Genomic DNA, 13,072 nt, shown 5'->3' on the forward strand with positions numbered 1-13,072 from the left:
TTGCTAATTATTTGATGTCATCCTTCGGATAAAGGATTGAAATTGGTGGTCAACAAGCAAGGATTGAATTGGTCAGCAAATTTTGGATGAAGGATATATTTGTACCAGATAATATTAAGGAGACCAAATTTGCAAACCAAAAGATGATATATCACTAATAAAAAATAAGCACGTTAATTGACAGTATGCTGAGGAGTTTGTCAGTCGTGTGGTTTATCAGTCATACAATTCCAGCAAATATGCCATACGGTCTTGGCTAGATACATAGCCAAAACGTCGTCGAAGCTTTAATAGAATTCTATCATTCAACAGACATGGCTTAAGGATTTCATCTTTATAAATGCAAGAGGGTTTTGCAACACTGAGGGTCTTCAACTCAACAACCAAGTGATTCATAAGCACCTTCAATTCGGATTAGTGAACATCACTGCAGCTAGTTGGTTGGTTATCTAGTATCGACGGACGAAGAATTATCTATTCTTTAGTCTCAAGAGGTCATCTTATTAGCTTCTGTGAAGTGAGGTGGTCCCCAGTTACTCCTCGTTCAACACAACGAAAATCGAACCAATTATTGAACTTCGCAGTGATTAAGTAACCTCATCTTCAAGTTCTAGAACCAAAGGACAAGATATGTTCCTTCCTTGGAGCGTATTGGACACCACTACCACCTCAATTCTTGGTAAACCCACATTCACAAGAATGACTTATTTAACTTAATTACTTGCCCTGTACACCATGTAGGCTTTGTAATTTTTGGGGATGGAGTTGGATATATAGTTGTGTATTTGGAGAAGGATTAGAGAAATAATGGAATATTAAGATAAGGATTTTAAAATTTTTGATTCATAATTCAACACCGTTGATACCTACACTAATTTAATTGAGAAAAACATAGATTCGTAATTCAACAAAGAAACTAAGTAATCTAACTTGATGGCTTGGGAAGAGTTTAGAAAACCTTTTAAGGGATGGATTGGAGTGTATGTGTATGGTTGTGAGTATAGAGAAGGATTTGAAAAATGTCATGGTTGAATATATAAAAAAAGAAATGGATTTTACTTGTATATGTGTATCAAATAAATTAAGAATTTATTCAAATTATTTTTTGCGCCCATGAGCATTTGAACTAAGAAAATTCTAGCTCACTTATTTTATAACACTAAACTATGTTTTCTTCTTTTTAACAAAATGATATTATTTACTCTAAACTATGATTGTTATTTCTTTTAATCACTAGTGTGACGATCCGTCCCTAATTTTTCATGTAATTTCATTCCTGAGTGTGTAAAATGATGATTATGCCCTTGTTGGCAAAGTCGAACCTGACGTGGACGTTGTTATTCGACTTTTAATTGATTTTTTCTATTATCATAATTAAATAGTACTCATTGTTATGAATGCGTGAGCGCAAGTTAGAGTCGAATTGGATTTGTAACGAAAAAGTTACGTTTAGTTAAAGTATGTTAACAATGAGTAAAATTGTACACGTGTGTGTTAATTATTTTAGTGTTGGAAACACTGTTTTTGATAAGGTGAGCCACATTTTGTATACTTTTAAATTGTACAAAATCTGAATTCTTCCCATTTTAAAAACCGGTCTCGTGACCTTATCTCACCACCAATCAGTTTTCTTCCATTACTTTTTCACCCAATCAGAAACCCTTTCTCTCTTGTCCAATCAAAAACATTATGCCTCTCTCTCTTCTTCTCCTTCTCTCTCTTTCATGTCGTGTTTCTCTTCTCTTTGCAACAACTAAGAACCATCATCAAACATCATAGATCGAACTTCAAATCACCAATATCGTACTCCTCTCATCCCCACGAGTCCATTCGTACGAGCCAATTCTAAAATGACCGAGTTTTGAGCTTTCAACTTGAACCTTTGACTCGGGTGTAAGTTCTCCGGCTATTTTTCGTTTGAGTTGCAAGGTTTTGGAAGGTTTAGAAGCAACTACACAACTCTCTAGAGTCCCTAGCCTAAGTTTGAAGTCAAGCCAACGTGTAGACATGTGGCTTTGGGACGTTAGAATTAGGACCAAGATCTCCAAGCCATTTTCAATTCATTTTCGTCCATTTTTTGGACTTTCAAAAAGTACAAACTTGTTCTTCTCTTCCCAAGCTTCATTTCCATATAAAGTACGTCGAAAATGATTAAGAAATGAGGAATATATGAAGTTTTAAAGTTTTTACAAAAATTTGACCATTTCCAGATTTTGGCGAACCAGGCGGTGGCGACCGACAGTGACCGGGAAATTGGAGAAGGAGAATATTCTATTAAAGTTGACAGAATATTCTCACGCCGTTTATAACACCGTTAAGGTAACACTGTTAGATTTAATGGACTATTCCGTCAAATTTGATAGAATATTCCACTGGGACCTGCCAGTACGTGCAAGTGCGCGGCAGCGCATGTAGTCGTAAGCTGGCAGCGCGTGGATGCGCGTGAGGGCGTGTACCGCTTCGTGGCGATACGTGGTTGATGTGTAGAGGTCCGTGACGTCGCGTAGAATATTTTCATATATTTAAACCCTCCGTTTGAGCAAACTATGGGGAATTTTCCTAGCCTTTTGGTGTTTGTCCTAATTAATTAATTACTATAGTTGTTTCACATATAGAAGAGAATTATCCCGAGAAGGTACGAGGTCAAGTAAGGCTCGGAGGCTACGATCCAACTACGTATCTGTGAGTGGGCATTTGTTTTTATATATTATATATAAAGTTTTATAGTTTCAACAAATACTTTTGGATTAATATCATGCCTATCATGCCATATTTTATTTCATTTTAAAAGTGCTATTATATTGTTGAGATTTATAAATTGTCATGGCATGTTCATATACATTTACCTACTCATCATGCATGCTTGCATCGGTGTAGTACTCGCCCCGGGTCAAAGCCAGGCTTCACGTGTATGTTCACATCGCACCGCATACTCACTTGGATCCATTGTAGGTGTCAGTCATGTCCTAGGTTGCAATAGGCAATAGTGACTCGTATGTGATCCGCCTAGCGTCAGTCTTCACGTGATTGTAGTACTAGAGCGTATATTATGATTACACCCACACTTGTTCATGTCAGAATTCCTCTACATGAACTCATGAGTTAGCATAGATTGATGAGCACTTGATTTCCTTACGCCATGGTTGAGATATTATGATCTGTGTGTTTCTTGAATTATTGTTGAATTACCTTTGATTTCATACTTATATGTAGTATTATTTTCTAGAAACTATACTTGTTTTACGGCGAAGGGTTAGTATGTTCAGAAAATAAATGTGTTTCATAAGCCTTTGTTTTTGCCCACTCACACTTTCTGTTTTTCGCCCCATCGCTGAATCTTCTGTGGTGTACGAGGGATCTTTGGCAATTCTGACATTCCCTCAAATAAATGTAGGAGCTTATTTCCAGTTGTGTAATAAGTAACTTAACTAGATTTGACTGCTCTACTTATGTCGTACTGTTATCTATGCTCTAACTACTTATGTTTTATGGGTTCTTCCTACTACTGCGCACTCTCTTTATTAGTTTAAATAAATTCTAGCTTTGGTTTAAATTTATCCATATTTTATACATCACCTTTATTTTGGCTACGTCACCTTCGGGTGTCGGCCATCATGCCTCGACTCCGGTCGGGGTATGTCAACTAGATATAGTACACACATTATGTGTGTGATTCAAAATTTTAAAAAGGCCTGAATTTAATTTGTAAAAAAAATTAGTGGATTGGGGAAGTTAGAAAAAAATGGGAAAAAGTAGACGTGGGTGCAAATGAGAGAGAGAGTGTGAGTGACTATCTCTAACTGATCTAGCCAGATGGCCATAGGGCCAAAAATATCCCTAAATGACACGAAAACTGTCTAAAACCAAAGGTTAGGCCAAAGGGTTCGTGGGCCCCATTGCGCCACAAAAGGAGAATCGAGCCAACCGGTTGGCCCAACCCAACTAGCCCCGGCCGGTCCAGCAATTTCAATCCCAATGACTACTTACTGACGTCAGCTAGCCGTTATATTTGAATATATATATATATATATATATATATTTTTTTTTTTCAATTCTATTTTTTTCTATAACTACCTAAGCCATTAAACAACATTAAATAACATTAAGTAGCATGTGCAACAAGATCTTGTTGTAGGTACTTGTTTGTGGCATGCGAATGTATCATCCTATGATGCCTCATGTACTCATTTAAAGAGATATTACTAGTTCTTGGATTCAAAGGCAAATTAGGCCCATCATATATCTTTGCACGAGCCCTTCTTTACATATTTGGAGTTCAAATTTTCATCAATATACTCATCTCGCTCATCATCCATAATCATGTTATGTAATATGATGCACGACATCATGATGGAGTTCAAATTTTCTCGACTCCACCCTCTTGCCGGTTCCTTAATGATCTTCCACCGTGCTTGTAGAATACCGAAATCTCTCTCAACATCTTTCCAGTATGCCTCTTGGTGTAAGATAAAACAAATTTCGGCGTCATCCGCATGACATCTTTCTAGTATGCCTCTAGGTGTAAGGTAAAACACCTTTCGGCGTCATATGCAGGGTTTGCAGTTGCTTGGACAAATGTTGCCCACTTTGGGTAAATGTCATCTGCCAAGTAATACCCCATGTTGTACTGACGCCCATTGACATAGTAGTCAAGTTGAGGTGATTTACCCTCTATAAGGTTATTGAAGAGGGGTGAACACCCAAGAACTATAATATCGTTTTGGGATCCTGAGACTCCAAAGAAAGCATGCCAGATCCATGTGTCAAATGATGCAACCGCCTTTAACATAATAGTTGACTTTCTCGATCTTTCGCTAAAGCCTCCTTACCATCCGGTGGGATAATTCTTCCACTGCCAATGCATGCAATCTAATAACCCTATCATCCACGAAAAACCACAGAGGTACTCTTCTTTGTAAAGTTGAACAACCGTGTCACATAATTCAGCAAGATTATCAAGGCATGTAGACTCAAACATACCATATGTATCATTTATCGCATCAGCTAAGGAGGCATATGCCAACATTCGGAGTGCAATAGTAGCCTTCTGATGAGGTGAGAAACCATGGCGCCCTGCTCTGTCCAGTTTATATTGAAAATATGGATTTACATGTTGGACATCATGAAGTAAACGCTCGACAACATGACGCCTCATCCCAAACCGAGGTCTGAAATCCTCTTCGTTGTACATCGAGTTGGGGTTTAAGTAGTTGTTCATCAGATTCTGATGCGTCATCTTTCTATTTCATGGCTTGTAATTGCGACCAGCAATAGAGCCACCCCATTGAGGTTGTTCTTCAGTTGCCTCACACGCATGACCCTAGCCATTACTGCCATATATGATGTATTGCATCATGCTTCATTTTCTTCATCGGACTCCTCATCTTTTCATCTCATCTACTCCTATTTATCTTCCAATTTGGAATTGGATAAGGACCCCCAGTTGGAATCCGAAGAGGATCCAAAGTTGGAATTCATTGCAAACTTGAATTGAAAGAGATTGAATTGTAAGAGATATTGGATAGGGCAAAGCTGAAGGTGTGCGAATTATATGCCAATATCCACCCTATATATGGACATTGGAAGCTGAAGATAAGAAGTGTCATGTAGATTAAAATACTATCTAAAATATCCATAACCAATTATATCTCGACACGTGACATTCGAAATCCTATCCGAAAAATTATTGAGATTACATATCGACAAGAAATCTGCAAAGTTACTCACAGATTGACACGTGACACTTGAAATTTGAGACGTAAAATTATTGTGATTCCTTATCCACAAGAATTCTGCAAAGTTACTCACAGATCGACATGTGACACTCGAAATCTGAGACGTAAAATTATTGAGATTCCAACTCGAAAAATTCTTGACATTCTATCTCGAAAAATGATTGAGGTAGTTTAATTTAAGTAACCACATTAATTCAATTAAAATAATAAATTATGTTTGGCCCTATGACCCTTTGGCCTCCTCGGTTGGAGATGATTTTTTGTCAAAGGGCTATGTTTAGCCTATGATCCTCTAGCCCCTTGGTTGGAGATGGTAATACATATGGCATGGCACCGTTCATTAAAATATTAATATCTTAGAAGGCTATAGGGCTAAAACGAGTCATCTGGTCCTCCTTCAATTAGAGATGGCCTTAGGTATTGATAGAATGACATGGTTGTGAAGTTTAGGAGAAAAAGAACAAAAATTTGTCTGTGCAAAATTACTATAAAGTTTAATTTTTTTCATTTCTAATATTTTCTTTCAATTAAGTATAAAATGATATAATAGTAATTTTATTGATTTTTTTAGTTGACAAACATGTTTTTATTAATATGTAGTTTAAATTATTCATTTACCCTTTTAAAAATGCAAAGGATCAAATTGCATTTCATTTGATTATTTCTTTTCATAATTTGAAAAGGCAAAAAGGAAAAAAGAAAACTTTTGGAAAAAAAAGGGTAAATGACAAAAAATTACCTTAACTATTGGTCTAACGACACTTTCATACCTTAACTTTTAAAAATGACAATGTCATACCTCATCTTACGAATTTGTGCCAATGTCAGACCTTCGTCAGTTTTTCTGTTAAATGCTGACGTGGCCAGAGACGTCACCCACTCATTAATCCAAGTGGATTAAAAAATAATAAAATATATTTTTAATAATTAAATATTAAAAAATTAAAAAATTAAAAAACTAAACAAATAGAAAAGGCCTAGGGATGCGGGCCTTCCTTTCTTCCACCCGCACCAACCCTTCGCTCTCTCTTCTTTTTATCTTATCCCGCATCTCTCTCCCACTCTAACTCTCTCTTCTCTTTGCAACCACTGGCGCCGAGGAGGAGAGCAGCGGAGAGAGGGAGGAGAAGAAGGCTCTAAAGGCGAAGAGAGCTGAGGTGGGAAGGAGAGGAAGGTTTTGACAGCCGAGAGGAGGAGGAAATCGAGAGGTCAAGAGGAGGAGAGAGGTCGGATGAGGGACTGGGTGGAGAGAAGGTAGGAGGGTGATGGGTGTGTAGGAGGGGAAGGTGATCTGGGTGTGGGTTTGGTATTTTTTATCTTCTTTATTTTTGGTGTGGGATCTGGGTGAGGGCTTGGTTTTTTTGGTTTCTTCAGTGGGGTGGTGAAGATAGAGGAAGAGAGGCGGCGATGGGGTGGTGAAGGAAGGTTGGGTTGGGAGGTGGTGGTGAGGGAAGGATGAGTGCGAGTGGGGAGAGGGACGGAGGAAGGAGACCGCATCCTAGACAGAGGAGAGAGAGAAAAGAAAGAGGGTGGTGGAGGAAGGTTGGGGGGACGGGGAAGAGTTTGGTGGCTGTCGAAGAGAAGAAGAAAAAGGGTTGGTGTGGGTGGAAGGGAAGGTCAGATCCCTTGGGCCATTTTTTTTTTTTTAGTTTTTTAATTTTTTTAATTTTTGAATATTTTATTATTAAAAAATATTTTATTATTTTTTAATCCAGTTGGATTAATAAGTTCTGTCTCTAGACACCTCAGCATTTAACCGAAGAAAAAGTATTATAAAAACTGACAGAGGTCTGATATTGGCACAAATTTGTAAGATGAGGTATGAAAGTGTCGTCGGACCAATAGATGAAATAATTTTTTGTAATTTACCAAAAAAAAATAAAAAACATGTGCAGTGCATTTATTCTTTTTCTTTTTCTTTTTCTTTTTTGGGCGCTAAGCGACACTCGCTTTTACACTATCGATAAGATGAGCCCGAAATCTACAACTGAGGCAAACCGAAATCTACAACTGAGGCTGCGGTTGCAGGGCGTCGTGCTCTGCCGACCATCTCCATATCGTATCACAGTCATGAGCAGTGGTCCTCCTTAGTTGTATGAGCAGAGAGAGAGAGAGAGCCAGAGCGAAATCGCAATTTATTGGGTTAGGGCTTTTCCGCGAGAACTATCCCTTTTGAGCGGCTTCAGGCTTCCCATCGCCGTCGCTGAGATTGAAAGGAGGTATCTTGGGTAAGTGGACTTCCTTCAAAACCATCTGCTGTATGAAATTTGAAAATTTTGAGCTCTGCCCCAATACATTGGGGTGCATTTGGATTCGGCGTTGCAAGGAATCAGGTCCTACTGCAATGCCAAATCCTTGGAAATTAAACGGACCATGAATTGGAATTGTGAAATCTCTGATGGGTTGTCAATAATTTCAGCATTTTATTATTGGGTATTTGAAATTTAGTTGATTAGCATGCTAAGGTAAACAAAGTTGAAATGTTTGTTGCTTTTGGGTAAGCATCTTCTATGTTGTTTGTGTATTTATTGACAACTTAAGGACTCGACAAGTAGAGATTATTGTGCAAGACTGATTTTCTTTTTAATTTCGGTATTGCAACCCAAGATACTTTCTAGTTTTTGTTGTATTGCATTTTGACACCATCCAAATGGAGCATATGTATAATGGTTATGCATATAGCAATGACCTGTTTATGTATCATCTCTTGCTTCTGAGATGAAATGGTTTGTATGTTGTCGGAAACATTAGTTTTCAGAATGATAGTGGGAGGCCAACTTCTCTATTTCATATGTTAGTTGGGTATGTGAACATGAAGTCCTGTAAATGGATCAAGGTTCTTTACCCCACTTTTGGTCTCTTGCAGTTGTAGATGGAATTAGGTAATTTGAGTTTGAGAACACATTTTCTTTGGGTTATTAGAGTATATGAAGCTACGAACAATCCACCAGGTGGAGACATTGTTGAGGACCATATTCTTATGGTGAACCTACACACCTTACCGATTGTCCTGATGTTTCGTGGAAAAGTTGTCATGTCATTTAGAGGGTGGTTTGAAGAATGCATGAGGTTATGGCATATACGGACAAGTGGAGTTGGAGTTGGAGTTGGAGTTGGACTCTCTGCAATCATGTTCCCAAAACATCAGTATAATGTACATGACAACATTCAATAATTTTGAGTGAATAAGAGAAGCTAATGTCATACAAACATTATAGTACTTACTAATTGGTCATAAGGAATTTTTTGTTTGTGAAAAATGTTGAAAAAACAAATGAGGTGGGATAGTCACATTGGAGTCCTTGTACTGTCGCTAACAACTAACAGATATTCTCTTTTTGTGCTCTGCTCTGAATTTGTTTTTCGTTTCTTCTTGCATGACTTGCTTATGTTTCTGCCTGGTTTCCTTGTTAATTGTTGCTTCCATTTCATTTTTCCAGGACGGGCAAGCATTGTGGTTGGTTTCGATAGTTGATTTTGAATAGGCAAATGTCACATTCTTTGAGTTTGGCCACTACAGGCCTTTACAAATTTGGCTTGAGTCCTCAAACCAGAGTTTCTACCGGGAAATATGGACTCTCTACTGTGAGATCCTCACCTGGGGTTTTTCGTGTCCAAGCTGTTCAAGAGGGTGGAGGGTCTCGAAGACTAGTTGATATCATCAGAACTGTGCCAGAACTCTCGAGGAACTATTTTAGAAGTCCATCTCGCAGGGCTCTCTTCGGTGGAATCTCTTTGTTGGGTGGCTTTTATGTGGCACAAACGATATCTTTGTCATTTGGAGCTTTAGGAGTCAACGATGTTATTGCTGCAGTAGTGTGTGTTCTCTTGACAGAGTATGTGACAAAATTTTATTACAGCCGACCAAAAGTAACATTCCCCATCGCTCTTCTCAACAATTTCAAAATGGGATTCACTTATGGCCTGTTCATCGATGCGTTTAAGCTAGCCAGTTAATGGCATATTGGAAACAATTAAAGTAATTTGTCGTCGTGATGAAGCCCTGTTGATTTGGCCTATGTAAAGTTCTCTGTGTTTGATAGTGGTATAGAGTAAAAGATAAATTTCCCAGTGTATTTATTTGCTTTTCACTGTATGCAGATTTGCCTTTGGATTTGATTCCAGACAGCTCCCTTTGCTACCTGGAAAGGAAACACTGTTCAGGATAAGCTGGAGTTTTGTTTGTGCATACTACATTCAATGTGATGTTCCACTAACCGATGCATTTTTTTTTAATAAACGATATTATTTAAATTAAGAGGGAGTGGGTGGGCTTAACTTCGCAATAAGCTAGTAATAATGTGGTTGAAGTTCGTTTTTGGCGAGAATCGAACCTATGATTTGCAACCTTTTTTTTTAATCATGCAATTAAGTGATTGATCATTAAAATACTAAAGAGTTTCTAAGATATTAGAATATGAATAAATTATACAGTAATCACACCTAATTGCAGTTTCAACCCAAAAAGTAGTGGTTTTGCAATCAATCAAAACTACTTTCTCCAAATTGGAAGAAACCAATTTGCGAAAACCAAACATGGGCTGTATTTTAATAGTATAAAGAACTACTGCAAAAAGATAAATGCTTCGTACACGAATAAAAAAGGAGAGATGAGAAACACGCTATTTTCTTTTTTTAAACATTCATGTTTAATCAAATATATTATTTTTATTTGATTTATTCAATTTGATAATTGAAAGTAAGAGCTTGTGAATTGTGAAAGCCTAAATAAAAGAAGATAAAAAACCAAATTGTTACAAAATTAACTCAACACGTCAATGAGGTGTTGAGGTTGACTGGTGATTTGGAATGAGTGCTCGAGTACGTCAAACTTGCACAAAAAACGCACTTTTATGAAAACAGCCAAGGCTTCCATAAACTTGTTTGCCTCTTTACCATCATCAATCATGTATGTATTGATTGGCCGAATTTCGTCCCTAATGACTTTTTATAGGGATCGAATTTGAGTGCAAGAGACAAGCATATCATACTTTTTTTTTTTTTTTTTTTTGTCAATAACGTTACCTTTATCACAGGATTGAAATTCCAAATTACTAATCCAATCATGATTTTGTATTTAGGTTTTTATCGCAAATGGTCATTGCAATTGATCCACCTTATTACGATGGTCTGTAAAATTAAAAATCAATCAATGTAGTTTTTAAAAATAGGTGTCATAAATCAATGTAGTCATTCTGTTACAATTTCGTAAAAAAATTTGTTATGTGCTGATGTGGCACATAAGTGGGTCCCTTTTTTTTTTTTTTTTTTTTCCCTTTTTCCTTTATTTATTTATTTATCTATATATATAAAGTGAGAAGGATTAAAAGGTGAAACATTCAAAATACCAAAAATTGTCCTTCAAGAATTCTTAAAATTACAATTGAACCGTAAGAATTTAAAGTAATTCACCACATTTTAATTTTGAATGAATTTTAAATTTAAAACTTTAATTAAAAAAAACTCCCATGTTAGTGGGCAGTTTCATGGTTTTGCTTCATTTTTTTTATGAATAATTTTTTAATAAAAATATAAAATAGTTATTTAAAAAAAAATTAAAAGACATAACCTAATATAAAAAGGTCAATTATGCGTGTGTCAAGAGTCTAGTATATTTTTATTTTGGGTTTGCTTCAAACACGATGGTCGGTAACTGTGGCAGGCGGAAATAAATCTAGGTTTAGGTGCATGAACGGTTGGTCAGGCGTGGAGGTTCGGGAATCATGGTGGCCTGGTGCGAGATGGTACATGGCAGCGGTGGGCTGGGATTTGAGAGCAGTGGTTTCATGAGAACGCGGGTCGGTCTGGGTTGCAGGTTAGGTGTGTGCAGGCTGGTGGTTTGCGGGTTAGGTGGAACTGAACAGGCTGGTGGTTGAGGACTGGGCTTCGTGGAAGCAACCCACCGCCTTACAGCCACCGCATTTGGTCTTGGATCGACCTGGTTCCCCATTCTTTTCTTCCTAGCTTTTTGTTAGGTTCTCATCCAAAAAACAAAACCCAAAAAAAATAAGCTTGTAGAAAAGTAAGTGATGCAGAGAAATAGTATTGTGAAACTGATGATTTCCTTCATTCCTTTCACCGTATAAATAATACAAAGTTTACAAGAGTCCTATTGTAACCATGAAACAACTCTTAACATATTTATCAACATTTACATTTAAACAGATTGAACCCAAATTTATCAACTCTAAATTGCAGTTGGGCTCTTAGTATATATGGTTTTTTTTTTTTGGGGGGGGGGGGGGGGTGGAAGAGTAAGAAATCTTGCTGGCAGATTGAACCCAGAAAACAAAATCTCAGTCTCCAGGACAAAAAGATCTTTGCTTGTTTGCTGTTGGGTTTGAAAACCTTGGTGAGATAGAGATTTTGGGAAACTTTTGTTTTGATGGGGCTTTTGCTAAAGCAACAAAATCAAGATTGAAAGTAGAGGTCAAATCTAGGTTTTGGAGAAGAATTGAAAAAAAAGTGAAAAAAAAAGTTTTTAAGTTTTAGTTGTATAAAAATAAAAATTATTTTTTTTATTATTTAAATATTTTAAATCTACATGGCAACATTTAATTAGACTTGTGGGATCCACTTATGTGCCAAATCAGAACATAATAGATTTTTTGACAGAATTGTAAAGACTACATTGATTTGCAATACCTATTTTCAGAGATTACATTAATTGATTTTCAATTTCATGAACCAACTTAATGAGGTTGGTCAATTTCAAGCATCATTTCTGATAAAACCCTTTATATTTTGGTTGTTAAGCTTTTTCATTTTGTGTAAACTACCTATCTAAGTTTACGTTCAAAGTTAATCTATTTCTTATTGTTTTATGTGTATATTTGATCGATCAAATATTTGAACTCATACTAATGGTGTAGTAGTGGTGTTATAGAAATCAAACTCAAGAGACATGATTCATATATATAAGTAGTCATAAGGAGATCACATTTTTAAACCAAATTTGCAAATCAAATGATGTATTACTAAAAGAAAATAAGCACGTTAATCAATAATGCAATAATCAACATCAACATCATTTGGTGTAAAAATTTGATCTCCTTAGCATTACGTATTTTTATTAAACATCACTATTGTCTTTATTCACATACATTTTAAAGTTTAATGTTCAACTTGAGTGGGAGACAGAAAAAGGTTTGAAGGGTCAAAGTGAAAAATTCCTAAAGTTCACCGGGCAAATATAATATAACCCAAAAATTAGACAGACATTATCTTCGAATAAATCTAACAAACTTAAAGCGAATTGTCATTTACATTCCCTCCAAAAATCTTATATTAATACATTGCACTAAACTTTCTGTAATTAAAAAAAAAAACATAACTGG

At 36.5% G+C, this 13,072-nt stretch overlaps 1 protein-coding gene across 1 annotated transcript; it reads left to right on the forward strand.

Moving 5' to 3' along the window:
• The first annotated feature begins 7,708 nt into the window (after positions 1–7,708).
• Positions 7,709–9,811, forward strand: LOC137726215 (uncharacterized). The gene is made up of 2 exons (XM_068465101.1): positions 7,709–7,963; positions 9,176–9,811. Exon 2 carries the CDS (start codon positions 9,225–9,227, stop codon positions 9,690–9,692), a length of 468 nt encoding a protein of 155 aa, XP_068321202.1. The 5' UTR covers positions 7,709–7,963; positions 9,176–9,224; the 3' UTR covers positions 9,693–9,811.
• The last annotated feature ends 3,261 nt before the right edge of the window (positions 9,812–13,072 follow it).

Source organism: Pyrus communis, chromosome 2, assembly GCF_963583255.1.
Source record: "Pyrus communis chromosome 2, drPyrComm1.1, whole genome shotgun sequence".
NCBI lineage: Eukaryota > Viridiplantae > Streptophyta > Magnoliopsida > Rosales > Rosaceae > Pyrus > Pyrus communis.